The sequence below is a fragment of the Leucopleurus acutus genome (genome assembly GCF_964270905.1).
Source record: "Leucopleurus acutus genome assembly, chromosome: 19".
Classification (NCBI taxonomy): Eukaryota; Metazoa; Chordata; class Mammalia; order Artiodactyla; family Delphinidae; genus Leucopleurus; species Leucopleurus acutus.
Genome location: NC_139161.1, coordinates 41,196,369 through 41,213,720, shown reverse-complemented (window position 1 = coordinate 41,213,720; position 17,352 = coordinate 41,196,369). Strand labels below are relative to the sequence as shown.

General features: G+C 43.5%; 1 protein-coding gene across 1 annotated transcript in view; it reads right to left on the bottom strand.

The window, feature by feature from the left end:
- LOC309976136 (AP-2 complex subunit beta-like) overlaps nt 1-17,352 on the bottom strand; it is a gene marked incomplete at its 3' end in the record, with an annotated part of 71,471 nt that overhangs the window by 9,598 nt on the left and 44,521 nt on the right. The window contains 1 exon segment of the mRNA XM_082861615.1: nt 13,722-13,981. Within this exon segment, the coding sequence (XP_082717741.1) occupies nt 13,722-13,981 (260 nt within the window).

The following is a 17,352-nucleotide window of genomic DNA, read 5'->3' as shown; positions in this document are numbered from 1 at the left end:
GGGACTTACTTTTTGGCCAGTAGTATTCTATTAATATATATCCATATTACAGACTGTGCCAATGCAGTTCATTTTAACTGCTGTATAATATTCCATTGGTTAAGTATGCTCCTATTTATTCATCCACTCTCTCTTGGTGGGCATTTGAGGTTTTTCCCAGATTGTCGCCATTGTAAACAGTGCAGCTATGAACATTTTTGTACGAGCAAGACTTCTACTACGTCTATATGAAAAAGTGCAATTGCTGGTTTAGGATAGTCACTGTTGTGAGTAAAGTTTCAATCATTTTCTAAAGTAGCTGCCTGAAGATACCAGCCATGTGTAAGAGATCATGTAAATCCATGTTCCCTCCAACGCTTGATATCATCAGTTTCCCGTTTTTGCTAGTCAAATTACTTTGAATTGAGATCTCTTTCTTGTCTGGGTTTGCATTGCCCTGAACAGTAATGAGGTTAAACATTTCTTCGCTTGTCCATCACATCAATCATTAAGTGTGTCCTCTTCTGTGAAATATCTGTTCCTGTTTTTCATCATTTTTCTTCTGGGTGTCTGTTTTTCTTATCAATATCATCAGTCTGCTTCCTGCCTGTAAAGTCTGGGGCTCAAGACCCTTTTATGTCCTAAAGCGTCAGTCTTATTCAATCCAGACCAGCAGCACTTTCGGTGATGGAACTCTCAAAAACTTTTTGTGAAAGGTCAGTAGCCAATTCAAGTGTCAGTGGCCACAACATGCGCTTTGAGACATGCCTCTCCGCTTTGAGACATGCCTCTCCGTCCTTCTCTAGATATAACTCCAAGTATTTGGATGCTATCAGGATTAATGAGATTCAGTTTCTTTTCTAAGAAGTGATGTTGTCCAACTGGCAGGATTCCCTGGGACTATCTAAATCTCCTCAGAGGTCTTAACAAAGGGAGTAACAGTCATGTTCTTGATTTTGGTCTTGACCCCAGGTCATGCCTTTGTTTTGATATTGCCCCTAAAGCTAGTTTCTATTTTGAGAATATTTTGCAGGCTGCAGAGGTTGACATAACAGATGATTGCACCTTTCCATCATTCAAACTCTATAATTTCTACACTTTCTATGTTCTCTTTCAATTCTGCTTGAAAATGAGCCAGTCTTATCTGCTATCACCTCTTTCTTGTATCTGATGAAATGTACTTACTAACAAGTAACTCACACCAACAACATTCTGTCCCAAAACTTCTTCTCCCAAAGCCATAAATTCGGTAGGTATATTTTCTGCCTTCCGAATGATCACGTGACAGTTTTTCCAAACGTTTAACTATTACATTACATAGCTTGCTGGTTTTCCAGCCCCCTATAGTAGTTACTTCCCTGCCTGCCACTCAGCCCCAAAGCCAAAACCACACATTTTATTCTTTGGGTAGCACAGCACCCCACTGCTAGGTACTAGTTTCCATATTGGTCAGCTTTCGCTACTATAACAACCCCCCCACCTCATCCCCCAAATCGGTGGCTTATAACAAGAAACATTCCTTTTTGCTCTCAAGTCTGCAGGTCAGTTGCATCTCTGCTCCAACCTGTGGGTCAGCTCCTTGCCCCACATCTTCCCACTCCTGGGCTCAGGCTAAAGGAACAGCTCTTGTTTAGGATATGTCATTCTCCTGGCAGAGGATCCAGGAAAAAGAAACTTGCAATGCTTTTAAAGCTTCTGCTAAGCTATGACACATGTCCTATCTGCTCACATTCTGTTGGCTCAAGGAGGTTACATGGCCAAGCACAAAGTCAATGATGTAGGACAATATATTCTGAATCATTTTAAACAAGAATAGAGTCTCTCACAGATGTCAAGGAGCTCTTGATACATTCTTATATAATCCTTTGTTAGGATGTGGATTGCCATATAGTCTACGATTTGTAGCTTATTTTCTTTTTTCTTTCTTTCTTTATTTGGCTGCGCCGGTCTTAGTTGCAGCATGCAGGATCTAGTTCCCTGACCAGGGATCGAACCCAGGCCCCCTGCACTGGGAGCGTGGAGTCTTAACCACTGAACCACCAGGGAAGTACCTGTAGCTTATTTTCAAGTTGTCTTTTTAAGAAAGAAAACTCTTAATTGTAATACAGAAAATGTATCATTCTTTTCTTTTAGAGTCAACATTTTCGTATCTTGTTTAAGAAATCTTTCCCTTCTCTAAAGTTCAAAAGATATTTCTATTAAGGTTTTCTATTAAAATTTATAGGGGCGTATCTTTTTTTAAAGAAGATGTTGGGGGTAGTTTATTAATTAATTAATTAATTTTGGCTGTGTTGGGTCTTCATTTCTGTGCGAGCGCTTTCTCTAGTTGTGGCAAGCAGGGGCCACTCTTCACTGCGGTGCATGGGCCTCTCACTGTCGCGGCCTCTCTTGTTGCGGAGCACAGGCTCCAGACGCGCAGGCTCAGTGGCTGTGGCTCACGGGCCTAGTTGCTCCGCGGCACGTGGGATCCTCCCAGACCAGGGCTCGAACCCGTGTCCCCTGCATTAGCAGGCAGATTCTCAACCACTTTGCCACCAGGGAAGCCCCAGGGGCGTATTTTTAACATTTAACCATCTGCAGTTGATTTTTGCATATGGTGTAAGGTAAGGATCCAATTTAATCTTCTCTTCCATATGGACTGTCATTTTTCCAGGCCTAATTTTTGAATTGATGTGACATACAAGCCATATCACATACCATAGCATCCTACATACGTGGTTCTGTTTATGGACTTTCTTTTTATTGGTCACCTACTTTATCACTGCATTGACCATAATGAGCCATGGTATCTGGTTAAGAAAGGCTCCCCTCTTTTTGTTTGTTTTTTTGTGTTTCAACCAGAAGTGTTCTGGCTATTTTCACCCTTTTACTCTTTTATGTCAAGTTTGGAGCCATTTCTTCAAGTTCCAGGAAAATCTCTGTTGGGTACCAGTCTGTGCTCTTTACACGTGCAGCTCATTGAACCCTCACCACTACCTGATGAAGGTCAGTGTTATTTTCCTCATACTACAGCTGAGATGCACAGAGATGGACTGCTGGCACACAGCTGCAAAGCAGTAGCTCCTCTGCATGCTCCCAGCACCAAGCTCACCCAGGCAGCACAGTGGATACACTGATAAGCCTGAGACCACAAAGCCTGGGTCATCTGCGGAGTCACTAGCAGTGCATGCTGTCACTTTGCTGAGGATCCCTGGTGACAGCAGAAACCATGCATGTTTCTAAGTTGACCATCTAATTCAGTTCATTCTCATTGACTGAAAAACAAAACAAAAAACAAACAGGAAACTGACCCCTGGAGATAGTTCATATTGAAAAAGAAGGCAGGCTGGCAGTGGGTCTCCATAATAGAGGGGAAGATGTGTGTGTGTGTATGTGTGTGTGTGTGTGTGTGTCTGTGTGTGTATTGGTATTCACATCAGAGCAAATGACTAGTATCTGGATTGTCTCATCAATTCCATATTTCAGTTCTTGAAAGAGCAGGAGGTAATCTTATTACCAAGAAGATTAAATGACTTTCCAAGTCACTCAAGTTCTCTATCCTCTTAGTTCATGGGAGTAATATTTAAGGCCCTTCATTTGCAAGGTTATTTTGAGCAAAATCTATGTACAGCAAGTGGCCCTCCACACTGGGTCAGCAGCTTCAACACCACTTGGCAGCTTGTTAGAATGCAAATTCCTGGGCCCCACTCCAGTCCTACTGAGTCTTATCACAGGGTGTGAGGCCCAGTAACCTCTGTATCAACAAGAAACCCCCTCCAGGTGATTCTGGCGCTCCTGAAGGTTGAGGACCTCTGGTGTAGGGCATCCACCACAGCACCCAAAGCGGTCAATTTTCAATGAATGCTAACAAGTTTGGTCAAAGGTCACAGAGCTAGTTCATGGAAAGCCTAGACCTTACTTGGTCTCTGGCCCTACTGAATAACTTTTTTCACCAACTGGAGTCTTATCTCCAAGGATCAAGAGCTGCAAGGTCAGATATTTGTATTAAATAGATCACCTGAAAATATTCAAGTTTAGGGCTTGGAAGAATAACAGAGGTGAGCCTTAGGCCTGTGAAGCACCATGGACAATTCTTAGCTTGTCATTTAAGACTCTTGTAGGTTGAGGCTGGGAGGCTGACCAAGTCCAATGTACACATGGCATTCTTAGAGATGCACATGTCTGTGTATACAGCCCCTCGAACATAGGAGTTGCTAAGGGTCCATTATCCGCGAGTGGGTTAAATCTTTACTGCAGTTGTCAGGCTGGCTTACATTGGGTTTTTTATATTACAGATAGCTTTGGGAACAGAAATCTTTACTATAACAACATTAAAGTAAACAAACAAAAAACCAAATCAATAATAGTCATATCTCTCTCTCAAAGAGCTGTTCATTTTTCACTTTCCATTGTTTAGCTCTTTGTAGACAAATCTTCATCTCATCCCATCCACAGTGAACTCCCAGTTTTGTGCTCTTCTTTTTCACTGACTTTATCATAAATATTTTCTGTGATGTTCCCTAGTCTTCATAATTGTCATTGTGATGTGGCTGGAAAAGACTGCCTCAAACTGAGATGACAGGACTTAATTGTAGATATTTATCTGGCTACCACTATTTCCTAAGTAACAGTGTTGTGGCTACTTTTCTATAAGTCAAATTTTCTTCTTGTCGATGTTCTTCTTTAGATTAACTTCCTAGAAGTGGAATTACAGCAAAAGAGAGTATAAACACATCTGACTACTGGAGCGATAAGAAAGATGTTTCTGAAAAAAAGCGACCATTTCTTTGTTAGTGGCAATGTATAAAAACACTTGTTTTATAAAAAGTAGTCCTCAGCATTGGATGTCATTATTCAACTCCCCTCCTACTTTTTTTTTTTTTTGCCAGTTTAGTGAGCATGTAAGTTTACCCTGTTATCGTTGCAATTTTCATTTTTGTAAATCCTATATCCCTTCTTCCTTCCAAAGACATCTGGTCAAACGGGCTTCAGAGAGAATTCATTTCAATTAGGGTGTACGTGTATGTGTGTGCATGCTGTGTAGCTATGGTTCTTTGTATCTGGATACATATAAGAGTCCGAGTATCTGACCATCCCTGTGTGTGCATTCGCTTCCATGTTTATGCCTCAAAGAACAGACGTGTTGTGGACTGTATATGTCTGGGGTTCTGCTGTGGACACCTTGTTTCTGAGCATGTATTCCTTAGAGTATGCTCATGTGTATGTGTGAATAAATTGTAGCGTGGAATTGTGGAGGAGATGCAAGTAATGAAATCAAACACAGACCACTTGTGGCTTAACGCAGTTCTCTCATCTGTACCTTCCTGCATAGCTCTGCTAACAGAGGGAACCAATTAATGAATTCCAAATAACAGTGAAATGTTTAGAAGAGTTGGGATGATTTGGAAAAAAGTGGACAGATCCTACAAGCCTCTAGTTTTCATGCAGAAAATAAATAAAGCTTCAGTGGGCTGGGACTTTGAAAACCATTTATCAAATGAGTGATACTGGGCAGTGATACATACCACCACCAACAACCCCCGCCCATGCCTCCGTGCTCTGTTCTCTGAGTCTAAAATGAAGATCGGAGCAAAGGATGCTTGTGAAAGTTAAATAAGATGATGCTCATAGAAGGTGCTCAGAAGACGTGGTCCCCTGTAGGAAAAGGAGTGGAGGGGACCCAAGTCCCAGGCCTAGGGCCCCAGTCTCTTCTCAGACTCTGAAATAGACAATGACGATTCCTAATTGTAAGTGTTGCCAAAGGTTTTCCCAAAATACCTTAACCAGAGCTAAAAATCTTACACGTCATTGCTAAATACATGTAGTTTGGAGGTAGACCAAACTCTTCAAACCATGGGGTTTATGATGAAAAGACAGTCAAAGGTCCTCATGGGGTAGAGGGAGCTGGAAATCACTGACACAAATCTGTAGATTTCAAACTTCTAAAAAAAACCAATAGAACCACCCACCCTGCAACCCTGCCAACACACACACACACTTTTATCCAAAGAACTTTTACAGGGAACCCCAAGCTATGAAACAGATGGGGGCAGAGGCAGAGGATATGTGGGCCTGCCTACTCCTCTCTGGAATCTGACGAGGGGCTCCTGGGGCACGTCCACACACCCTGGAGACCCCCAGGTGAAAACCATGCCTCTAGATAACCCCAGAGTCCTGGCCAGCACTGCCACTCTCTAAGGCTAAACCGCAGTTTCCAAGCAGTAACAGACCGGCTAATGTTTTCTGAGAGCTTCCTATACTCCAGGTTCTGTGCTTAGCTCCTGACACATGCTATCTTATTTTGGCCTCACATGTTCTCCAGGAGGAAGACCCTAGTAGTACTCTTAGGATCCCCATTCTCAGCTGAGGAAGATAAGGCCCGATGCAAGGATACTGGGCATTATAAGAAAAGTGTCCAAGTTCATTCAGCTTGAACATCATGGAGCCAAGAAGCAAACCTAGATAGTCTGGGTCTCGAATCTGTGTTCTTAACCCAGCCTGTAAAGCCTCCCAGTTTTGAGGGTTAAGTAGCATCTTTGCGAGTTAAAAGTTCCCAATTCCCCATCAATTGACATTGTAACACCATTTTTAGTTTTGGGTTTTTTTTGTTTGCTTCTTTTGTTTTCTTTTGCTTTGTTTTTAAGAAGAGGTATGGGAGTGACCCCCAATTCTCCTCAATCTCTTATCTAAAACCCTCTGTGATCAGGCCAAAAGAGTAGAGCTCAGAGTTACTGTCTAACTTGAGGATCAAGCCATTGACTTTGACAGCAACCATGGCTGCTGGGAAGATTGTTCCTGCAAGTATTTTTTGATGACAGGACAAGGTGGGAACGGAAACAGAGAGTAGCATCCGATACCTCTCAGGGCTTTAAAACCCGCCTTATTGGACTTCCCTGGTGGCGCAGTGGTTAAGAATCCCCCTGCCAATGCAGGGGACACGGGTTCCAGCCCTGGTCTGGGAAGATCCCACATGCTGCGGAGCAACTAAGCCCGTGCACCACAACTACTGAGCCTACGCTCTAGAGCCCGCAAGCCAAAACTGCTGAGCCCACTTGCTGCAACTACTGAAGCCCATGCGCCTAGAGCCCATGCTCTGCAACGAGAGAAGCCACCGCAATAAGAAGCCCACGCAACACAACGAAGTGTAGCCCCCGCTCGCATGCAGCAATGAAGACCCAACGCAGCCCAAAATCAATCAATCAAAAAAAAAAAAAAAACTGCCTTATTTACCAGGCACTACACTCCAGTGACGTAGACAGGATTATCCCCATTTCATGATGGCAAAACTGAAGCTCAGAGAAAATCTGCTGGAGATCCCCTAGGTCAGAAGCGTCAGAGTCTGGATTTGAACCCAGCACTCTCTGACCTTCCATCACTCTACATGAGACCTTGGGGAGAGTGGGTCCTTGCCCTTCTTCAGAGCCTTCCTCAAAGTCTTCCTTCTTTGCCTGCTTCCACCATAGCCCTTGTCACCAGCCATGCCAATACTTGTTGCCACTTCTGCCTCTTTTACTACCCAGAGAGCCTTGGTGGTAGAGTGTGAGTACACACAGGGCCCTCTGTGAAGGTCTGCTAGGGAATGAACAGCCCAGTCCAAGTAACCCAGACCTCCGAGGAGATGAGAACCACTCCTCCACGAAGGAAGGATCTCAGATTACAGGAAAGCACCACTGGACTGCCCAGCACCACTGGACTCCAAGCACTGAGAACCCCTCCGGCCCCTGGAAATTCACACTTCCTCCCTCCTACACATGGTGGCCTTCTTTGGTCTCTGGGAAATACCAGGGCAACTTCTGACTTCTAAGTGGGTGCCCAGGAGCCAAATTTTCCCCCAAAGTTGAGTGTGTGATGGGGTATTCAAATTCTCCCAGCAAGAAGGACTCTTGTCTGTCTTTCCCTCTGCTTCAGGACCAAATATCGCACAGGACAGTGTGTTTAAGAACCTGGGATCTGGAGTCCGCCAGACATGGGTTTGAGTCATGGCTCTGCCTAGCTCTGCGATTTGGGGTAAATTAACCTCCTTAACCTCCCTGAGCCTCCAAGAGGAAACAGTTAGTAACTAACCGTGACCACACAGTGACGTTTTGAGAGTCAAATAAGATAATGCACAGAAAATGCTTAGCACAGGGCCTGGTTCAGAGCAGGTGCTCAAAAGGAGTGGAGCCTTGAAATTGAGCCCTGCCCTCTCTCAGAGGCTCTGAGCGGCTGGTAAAGGAGGAGCCGGTGGTCAGAGTGGAGCAGGGAGAAGCTCACCTGTGGGAGGGGGGGATGGGGACAGGAAGGGAAGCCCAATGCTGAGTCAGTGGGAGCTGCGGAGGGCACAGTGACTCAGACAGATGTTCTCACTCAAAGAACCTGCCCCAACATTAACCACAGGAAGCAGATAGGAGTTCAGGCAGTAGGGCCTTTCCATGGTAGAAACCAACGGGCAGTGTGCTAGGGAGGTGGAAAGGGGACACCAGGGTGGGCAGGGAGGGGAGAAGATTAAACTTCAGGCTGTAAAACAGAGAGGGAGACACAGGGCACAGTCTCTCCCACAGCCACTCGGAGCAAGGTCCAGGAAGATGAAAAGGGCAAGCTGCCTGGGACCAGGAAGAAGCCGGCTCCAACTTCAGTAGAACACCCTCTTTCCTGTAATCTAAGATCCTTCCTTCGTGGGCTGAGACCGGAGAACCTTAGCTGAAGCCTAGAAAGAGAAGAAAGGAACTCGGGTTGACTGAGCCTCTACCCTGCGCCCAGGGCCAGAACTTTATAATGAGCTTTATCTCTAGATGCCTCTCTTGTGCCCACACAACCCAACACTGCAGGGCAGCACCCCCGTTGCATATCTAGGGGCCCAGGTGAGAGAGACGGCACCAGCTAGACGTGGCAAAGCGGGGCTTCAAACCCAGACCTATATGGCTCTCTCAAACCTGTGCTTTTCCTTTCAGAAAGGCAGCACCATTCTTCAGCACTGAAGCTGTCGGTCCTGGGTTCAAGTTGACACTTCTGTCAACCACTAGATATGTTAACTCGGATCAGTCACTCATCTCTCTGGGCCTCAGTTTCCCTGGCTATAAACCAAAGAGTAGTGGTACCCACTGCATAGGGTGTGGTGAGGATTGAAGGAGTTCAAGCCAAGCCTGGTACAGAGTCAGTGCTCCATTTATGTCGCCTGTGGAGTTTGTGCTCTTCTCCAATAAAGCCACTCCCCAGGACAGTGGAAGAAAGCACGGCTGCCCCCACCCCATGTAGGCTGCAAAGGAGAGAGCCCTGGGCTTGGGGGCTAAGGACATGATTTCAGAGCCCAGCCCTACACGTTACCTGGGGTGTTACCTTGGACAAGTCACTGGACGTCTCTGAACTTCAGTGTCCTCACCTCTAGAATGAGGATAGTGAGGCTACCAACTGTGCAGGGTAATGGTGTCACGCCGGGTAGGTGACAGCCCCTAGCACGGTCCAGAGGAGAGCAGAGACCAGGAGGCAGGGACTGGAATTGCCCTGTGGTGGAGACTGATGAGCTGTGGGCAGTAAGAAAGAGAGGGGAAGAGGCGTGGAGGAAGGTTCAGATGCCCAAAAAGATCCAAACCCTACCGCCAAACCAAGGTGGGCATTTCCCAGCCACAGAGAGAGATTATGATATTCACGGAGCAAAGATGGATGGGAACATTACAGGACTAGGGTCTTTACCCTTTTCTGTCATCTTCTGCTGAAGGTGGCCACCAAGAAACTTACTGTCCACAGAGACCTTCCCGCTGTCCAACCCAGGGGAAGTTGCTCACCCACTCTGTTCCTTCTCTTTTTGGTGTCTGCGCTAGGAGAATGATGTTCACAAAGCTCGTGATTGGGAGGGATGAGAATGAGGAGGAATAAACTACTGGAAAGGAAAGACGTAGAAGACCTCAGCAAAGAACCCCTACCCCCGCCCCCCAGCCAGGGCATTCAGTGGTATCTCCCTTCCTTCGGTCCCTGGCTGGGAGATGGGGGCCTGAGGACGTCACAGGAAGGTGTGGCAGAGGAGGACCAAGCCACAGAGACCAAAATTAGCAACAAGTTGGGGCAGGGAAACCCTGTGTGGGTGCAGCTCTGAGGGAGGCAAAGCTCCAGCAGGGGAAGGTGGGTGTGGACTGCTGTTCCCTCCCAGCTTCCACGGGGTCAAAGTGGAACCAGCATGGGCTGGGGCTGGGGGGCAGGCCGGGGGAGTAGGGCATGAAAGATCCGGGATCATATTCCAGTTGTGTCTGTGTGAGATCGTCTATTTGACAAAGGTGTACTGAATACTCTTTATACCCAGGGCACTATGCTAGAAGCTAGACAAGGGTATGACAGGAAGAAGCCCAAGGGCCTGACCTCAGAGAACTTCAAGGAGAAGAGAGATGCAAGGCAAAACCTGACCATGGTCCAAGGGCGAGACCAGTGAAATGCCACGCGGAGTTCAGAGGACAGAGCTGGGAAGGGAGAGAGATCCAGGCCAACCATCTGAGCCAGAGCTATGAGCATCACAGTTGGAAAGGACCTTAGAGGTTTTCTGACTCAAACGTCTCAGTTTCCAGATTAGGAAACTGAGACCCAGGGAAAAGGAATTCTTTGCATGAAGTCATGAAACGTACTGGCATCAGCAGAGCCAGCTGAGGACCTAGGTATCCTGACTCCTCAGGCCCATCCCCAGCACTATCATGGTTCCATTTACACCCCTGACCAAGGCTGACAGGTGATCTAGCAAACGGAGCTCAGGTAGCCCAGGACAAATCCACTGTCAGAACCGTAAGAACTCAACATACTCAACCATGGCCTTCAGCTTCAGGTAAGATTCAATTCAGCTGCACAAAGAAACCCAAAACATTCCGAGCTTTTGCACCCTAGTTTTTAATCTCTCAGGTGAAAGTCTGGAGGCCTGAGGTCCAGGCTATAAGAGAGCTCTAATCCACAAGGTTGCCAGGGACCCAGGCTCACTCCAGCACCCTCTTTCCATCCCTAAGTTATGGCCTTGGTCCTACAGCCTCGAGTGAGGGCACCTGCACTCCAGGCAGCAGGGCAGGATGAGGAAGAAGAGGGGGCAGACCTTGCCTTTTAACAAGGGTTCCTGGAGGCTGTCACATGACACATCACTTTACAGCCTCCAGTGGGAGGCTGGAAAATAATTTCTTTTTTTGTGGTACGCGGGCCTCTCACTGTTGTGGCCTCTCCCGTTGCGGAGCACAGGCTCTGGACGCGCAGGCTCAGTGGGCATGGCTCACGGGCCTAGGTGCTCTGCGGCATGTGGGATCTTCCCGGACCGGGACACGAACCCGTGTCCCTTGCATCGGCAGTATTTTTAAAAGGTGAGATATTTCCAAGTTAGACAACTATTTACCATTTCATGCCCACAGAGCAGCTGAAAAGTATAGTAAGCAATACTCAACTAAAAAGCACTTTTCCCTTTCCCAAGTGATTTTAAAAGACCTCACGAAGTAAGCATTTTTAAGCCTCTAAGGTTTTATGGTGCAAATGTATTTCACATCAGAGGCATATCACTTATTACCCTTAGGACGCAGAAGAAAGCTAGGTGATGACAGTACTCTTACAGACATGCCATTTGCAGCAACATACCCATATTTATTTCAAAGGGGATATTTCTGCACTTGTGTTTCTTTTTTAAAAACACAAAACAGGGCTTCCCTGGTGGCGCAGTGGTTGAGAGTCTGCCTGCCGATGCAGGGGACACGGGTTCGTGCCCCGGTCCGGGAAGATCCCATGTGCCGCGGAGCAGCTGCACCCGTGAGCCATGGCCGCTGAGCCTGCACGTCCGGAGCCTGTGCTCCGCAACGGGAGAGGCCACAGCAAGTGAGAGGCCCGCGTAGCACCAAAAAAAAAAAAAAAACAACACAAAACAAGCACAAATGGACAAAAAGGTCATCCAAAAAGGAACCACATAAGGAATTGTGAAGGTGACAAATTGAAGGCTAGTAATCTGATAAAGACCTTATGTAAGAGACTGTGCTTCTTTTTACATATTGGTTCTCTTTGTGTTCTAGGAAGAGTTGCTTTTGTTTGTTGATTTGTTTCATTCACTTTCCCCATCCCATTTGAGGGTCAAAGTTATCAGGAGAAAGGTAATTTAAATGGCAAACAACAGAAAGTCCGTATCTATTTATCAAAACTTGAAGCACAGACTGGGAGATGTACTTAGAAGTTAAATGGTCATATCTAGCGAATGTTAAATATGCTTGCCTATGAGGTCAAACACCCTGTAACGAGGCCTGATCCTCATGAAACCACAAGTTTCCTTTGGGTGAAAATCACAGCACTGCCCTAAAACCAAAGATTCAACGCAAGGGCTAATGAAAGATTAATAATCATTTTCTTGGGTACTGCCCTTTTCTTTTTGTTTATCTGTGCCCATAGTCTGTTAAAACAGAGCTACAGTATTGTAAACGTTGACTACACTAATTTGTAAAGCAATAAATCCTACGCTCTGGCTATTCATGAACCACTGAAACACCTATATTAGACAATACGAGACACTCAGAAACGGTGCAAGTGCAGATACTCTAACCACTCAGAGATCAAATTCTACTTAGATTTGAGGTTTATTATAATTAATGAAGGGAGATTCTGAAAAGATTCCAAGATACCCATTATAAGAGTTTATTAGAGTACTGCCGTTCCCAAATTAAAATTTTACGGTTATCTATAAAGCAAGAGTTCCATGTTACCTGACAGTCTGTTCATAATAGCATTTCTTTACTGATATGGAGCAATTTATTTTGGTAAAAAAGGTACAGGCAACTGAACAACTATGTCTACACAGAATCTAGGCTGCTCTTATAAAACAATCCTGCAAATATTATTTCATTAACAGCTAGCTTTACAGCATAAGAGAAGCAGTATCTGCTAACTTCATCCATAAGCTTGAACCAAAGTTACAGTAAAGGATAAAAATAGCTAAATGTATACATGGGCGGACCTCATTTTATTGCACTTTGCAGATATTGCAGTCTTTACAAATTCAAAGTTTGTGGCAACCCTGCATTGTCAGATGATGATAAGCATTTTTTAGCAATACAGTATTTTTATTTTTTAATTTATTTTTGCAGTACGCGGGCCTCTCACTGCTGTGGCCTCTCCCATTGTAGAGCACAGGCTCCGGACACGCAGGCTCAGCGGCCATGGCTCACGGGCCTAGCAGCTCCGCGGCATGTGGGATCCTCCCGGACCGGGGCACGAGCCCGCGTCCCCTGCATCAGCAGGCGGACTCTCAACCACTGCACCACCAGGGAAGCCCCAGCAATACAGTATTTTTAAATTAAGGTATGTAGACTATTTTTTTAGACATAATACTATTGCACATTTAATAGACTACAGTATAGTATAGACATAACTTTTATATGCACTGAAACCACAACAACAAAATAATTCATGACACTTCATCGCAGTGGTCTGGAACTGAAGTGCACTATCTCTGTGGTACACCTGTACAGGCTTTTTACCAAGTTTTCAACTCTGGGAAAATTTCTAGCCTCATCTTTCTGGAGACTTAAGCAACTTTCAAACTTTATCCATTTAGAAAATCTTCACCACAATTTTCTAAAGGCACAACCTTACCTACCCTGAGGTTAGAACACAGAGGGGCCTTTTAACCCATTGTTTGTGTGTGGTCACCAGTATTCAGATGAAGCCTCCAGGGCAGTAGAGTAGGTTTGCCAAATGCATAGCAAATTTTTCTAGGCTATAAAAGCTTGAGGAAGACCAACTTCGTCTAAACAGAGAATCACTTCTTACTCAAACCTAGTTTACCTGCTTACCTCCCATGATGTACTGGCAAGTGTTTGCGATGGATTCCATGACTTCCTTCCACAGAAGCATTGGGCGGCTTATGGTACACTGAGGCCAAAGAACCAATGTGGCAGATGAGCTCATCCAACAGAGTTGGCTCAATAAGATCTGTCTCCTCAGAGATCAGTGGCTTCTCAGACAAGACTACTTCTTTGGCTGTGACAGGATCGGTTGAGAGAAGGCGCCAATAAATAGAGCCCCGGTCTCGAAGGTCAGGATTATCAGAATCCTAATGAAAAGGCAATGGCAAGAAGGTTTAAATGTAACCTTTCTCCATACAGAAAGCCAAACTGCTGGATTTATTATCAAGGCAATGCTGAAGTGATTTACGCAGAGTTGGCCGTTAAGAAGATATTTAGACTCAATATATTGTTAATAGAGCCATAATTCTGTAATCTCTAATGTTTCCAAGAATTTAAATATAAATTGAAGTTAGTTCTAAGACTCAAATTCAAAATGAAGTTGGGAAAAGGAAAATAAAGTTTAAGCCAGTAAAAATCAACTGCTTACGATGGCCTCAGGACGTAAAAATAATGTTTTTAACTGCTTTAATATTAGCAGGATTATTCATGAAACACAGCTTACATATATTTCACCCATACCTTCTTTCTTCATTCAAATATTTATTAACTATCTCCTATGGAGACACTGGCCAGGCCCTGGAAACAAAGAGACAACAACACAGTGCCTGACTTCAATGAGCTCAAAGAATATTAATTATTACGATATAGTATGAGAGGTACTATTACCTAAATAATAAAAAAAAACTGTTCAAGAGAGAACATAACGAAGTGCTTCTAAAAGGGGTGACACTTGAATTTAGTGGTCTCGTTTTTTTTTGTGGCTGTTTAAAAATAATTTTATACATGGTCATGGCTAAGAAAAATTTATTATCAATGACACATCACAATTTAGAAATGTATAATGTAAAAATAAGTCTCCCCCTATCATCCAACCCTACCCCACCTTAACTCCCCATCCCCCAAATAGCCATATTAACAGTGCACTATATATCTTACCAGAGAGCTCCCACACATATATATTTATTTTATACAAAACCAGTTTCATAGTATATATACTGCTCCTCAAGCTGCTTTCCATATTGGAACATACAGCTGTCAATTTCCACTGTATATGCAGCACTGCATCATTATTTACTAGTGTCCTATTGATGAACATTTAGGCTGTTGCCTCTTTCTCCCTCCTTCCTACTATTTATTTTTGCAATCATTATAAAGTGGCAATAAATATCCTGGTATCCACCTCTCAGAATGTCTATATAGTGGCATTCATTTACGCATGAATTGTTCCAGTGGTATCATGTTATTAAAGGCAACAATCAGTCCCATTTCAATTTCTGTATTTAAAACACATACAAAAATATTTTCTTTAAACTAGGCCAGGGTTTTTCCCATGAGTTTCTACATAAGCAGATGAACTGGTTTATAATTTAGCCATTTAAGGCACGTATCATTCAGCTCAACACCAGAAGTGACCCTGATGGTTTTATATAGATTTTCTTAATCATGTATTATTTAATTTGCACTCAAAATGGAGTGCTGGTTAAAAACAAAAAAGCATAAAGAACACTGAGATACAAGTTAATACAGTATAAAAATGGTAAATTTTACCTCAAGATAATCTTTATCACATTCATAGGTTGCATTATTCTAATAGAAATGCACATATATACATGTATTATTCATATCAAAATGTTTGTAGCATTTGAAATGCCAGGGTTAAAAAAAGGAAACAGTGATACTATCCAATTTAAATGAGTTTGTTTTGTTGCTTGTTGGGAGGGGGGCTAATTTGCTCCTGAGGAAGTGTTTATAAATAGCAGCCTGAAACCTCCTCACTTAGATTTTCATTTGGAAACAAAGCGTGAACATTATGAAACATAAACAAGTTGATTTTTTAAAAGAGCAGAATACAACTTTCTCCAAGTATCACATCAGGAAAGCAATCCCCTGCCCAGCTTTTATGATATTTAAATTAAAAGTTAAATTTTAATCTGTATATTCAGTCCCCAAAGCGTGTCATTTAAAATTTGTAGACTATGCTTTTTATTACACAATGAACACTACACATCACTTAACTGGGAAAACTTAATTTGCCTTTATATAGTAGTAAAGATGTTAAACATATTAAAATAAACTACATAATACAGCTTAATAATATACTTATCAAAATATTTTTTTTTTTACTTCAAACTATTTCTCTCATATAGCTGGTACATATTTAACCAAATGGCCAAAAAAAAAAAAATTCCTGTCGAGATTCGCAAAATATATACTTCTGTGAAAATAGCTTGAGTCCCCCCACAAATTCAAAACACTGCAACAGGACAAACTTCTGGAGACAGAATCACTGGATCAAAGGGTATACGTACTGTAAATCTTAACAGAAAAATTTAGTCCTATGAGAAATGAGAAAATGAGTGCAAATTTTCCAGGACTAGAAGTGAAGAGTGGGCAAGGATCTCCACTGTCCAAACTCAGTTATCCTGAGGGGTGATCTGTTAGGACTACTATCAGCTGGCCTTCACTGCCTCACTAATTCACATGGAGACCACGATAAATCAGGCCCAGTCAAAGCTAATGACAAGAAAATAGAAACTTTTTATGATTTTAAGGTGCCATTACGTGTTTGGTGACTCAGAAAATTTGGTTTCGGATCTACTGTACTGCTAGTCTTATAGGCCCCCGTAAGGATCTCAAGAAAATAGTGTATTTCCCAAAATTTGAGAGCTTCCAAAACAATTCTTACCAGGCAAGCTCTGAAACAGTAATTCTTAAACTGTAATGTGCATCAACATTTTAACACACCAGGAAAGCCACTGAAAGTGCAGATTCCAGACTTTCTGATTCATTATGTCAGAAGTGGGGCCCAGGAACTTTTATTTTTAACAAGCAGCACAGGTGATTTTGATGATGACGGTCTCTTGTTCACAGATGGAAAAACTAAGGTGAAGACTTCTTTTCCATGTACTAAAAATAGTAATTACTAAAGTTTGGACACTTCTATGAGTATTCTTTACTAATTCCTCTAAAACTGTCAAAGCGAAAAGACAAATCTTTGAAATAAAGCCATGGATTCAAGGGTTGGTTTTCTTTTCCCCTAATTTTATATATATATATATATATATATATATATATATATATATATATATTTTTTTTTTTTTTCCTAACCTGTTGATCTCTGTCATTTAACTGGGGTGTTCAGACACATTTAATGTACTTATTGATATGGTTAGGTTTGGAACTGTTGTCATTTCTTTTTTATTTGTCTTATCTGTTCTCTGCTCCCCTTTTATTCTTTTTTCTTTATTGCTGTTGTTTTTATAAATTTATTTATTTTTTGGTGCATTGAGTCTTCGTTGTTGGGTCTTCATTGCTGTGCGTGGGCTTTCTCTAGTTGCCGCGAGTGGGGGCTACTCTTCGTTGCGGTGCATGGGCTTCTCATTGCCGTGGCTTCTCCCGCTGCAGAGCTTGGGCTCTAGGTGCATAGGCTTCAGTAGTTGTGGCACGTGGGCTCAGTAGTTGTGGCACGTGGGCTCAGTAGTTGTGGCACGTGGGCTCAGTAGTTGTGGCCCACAGG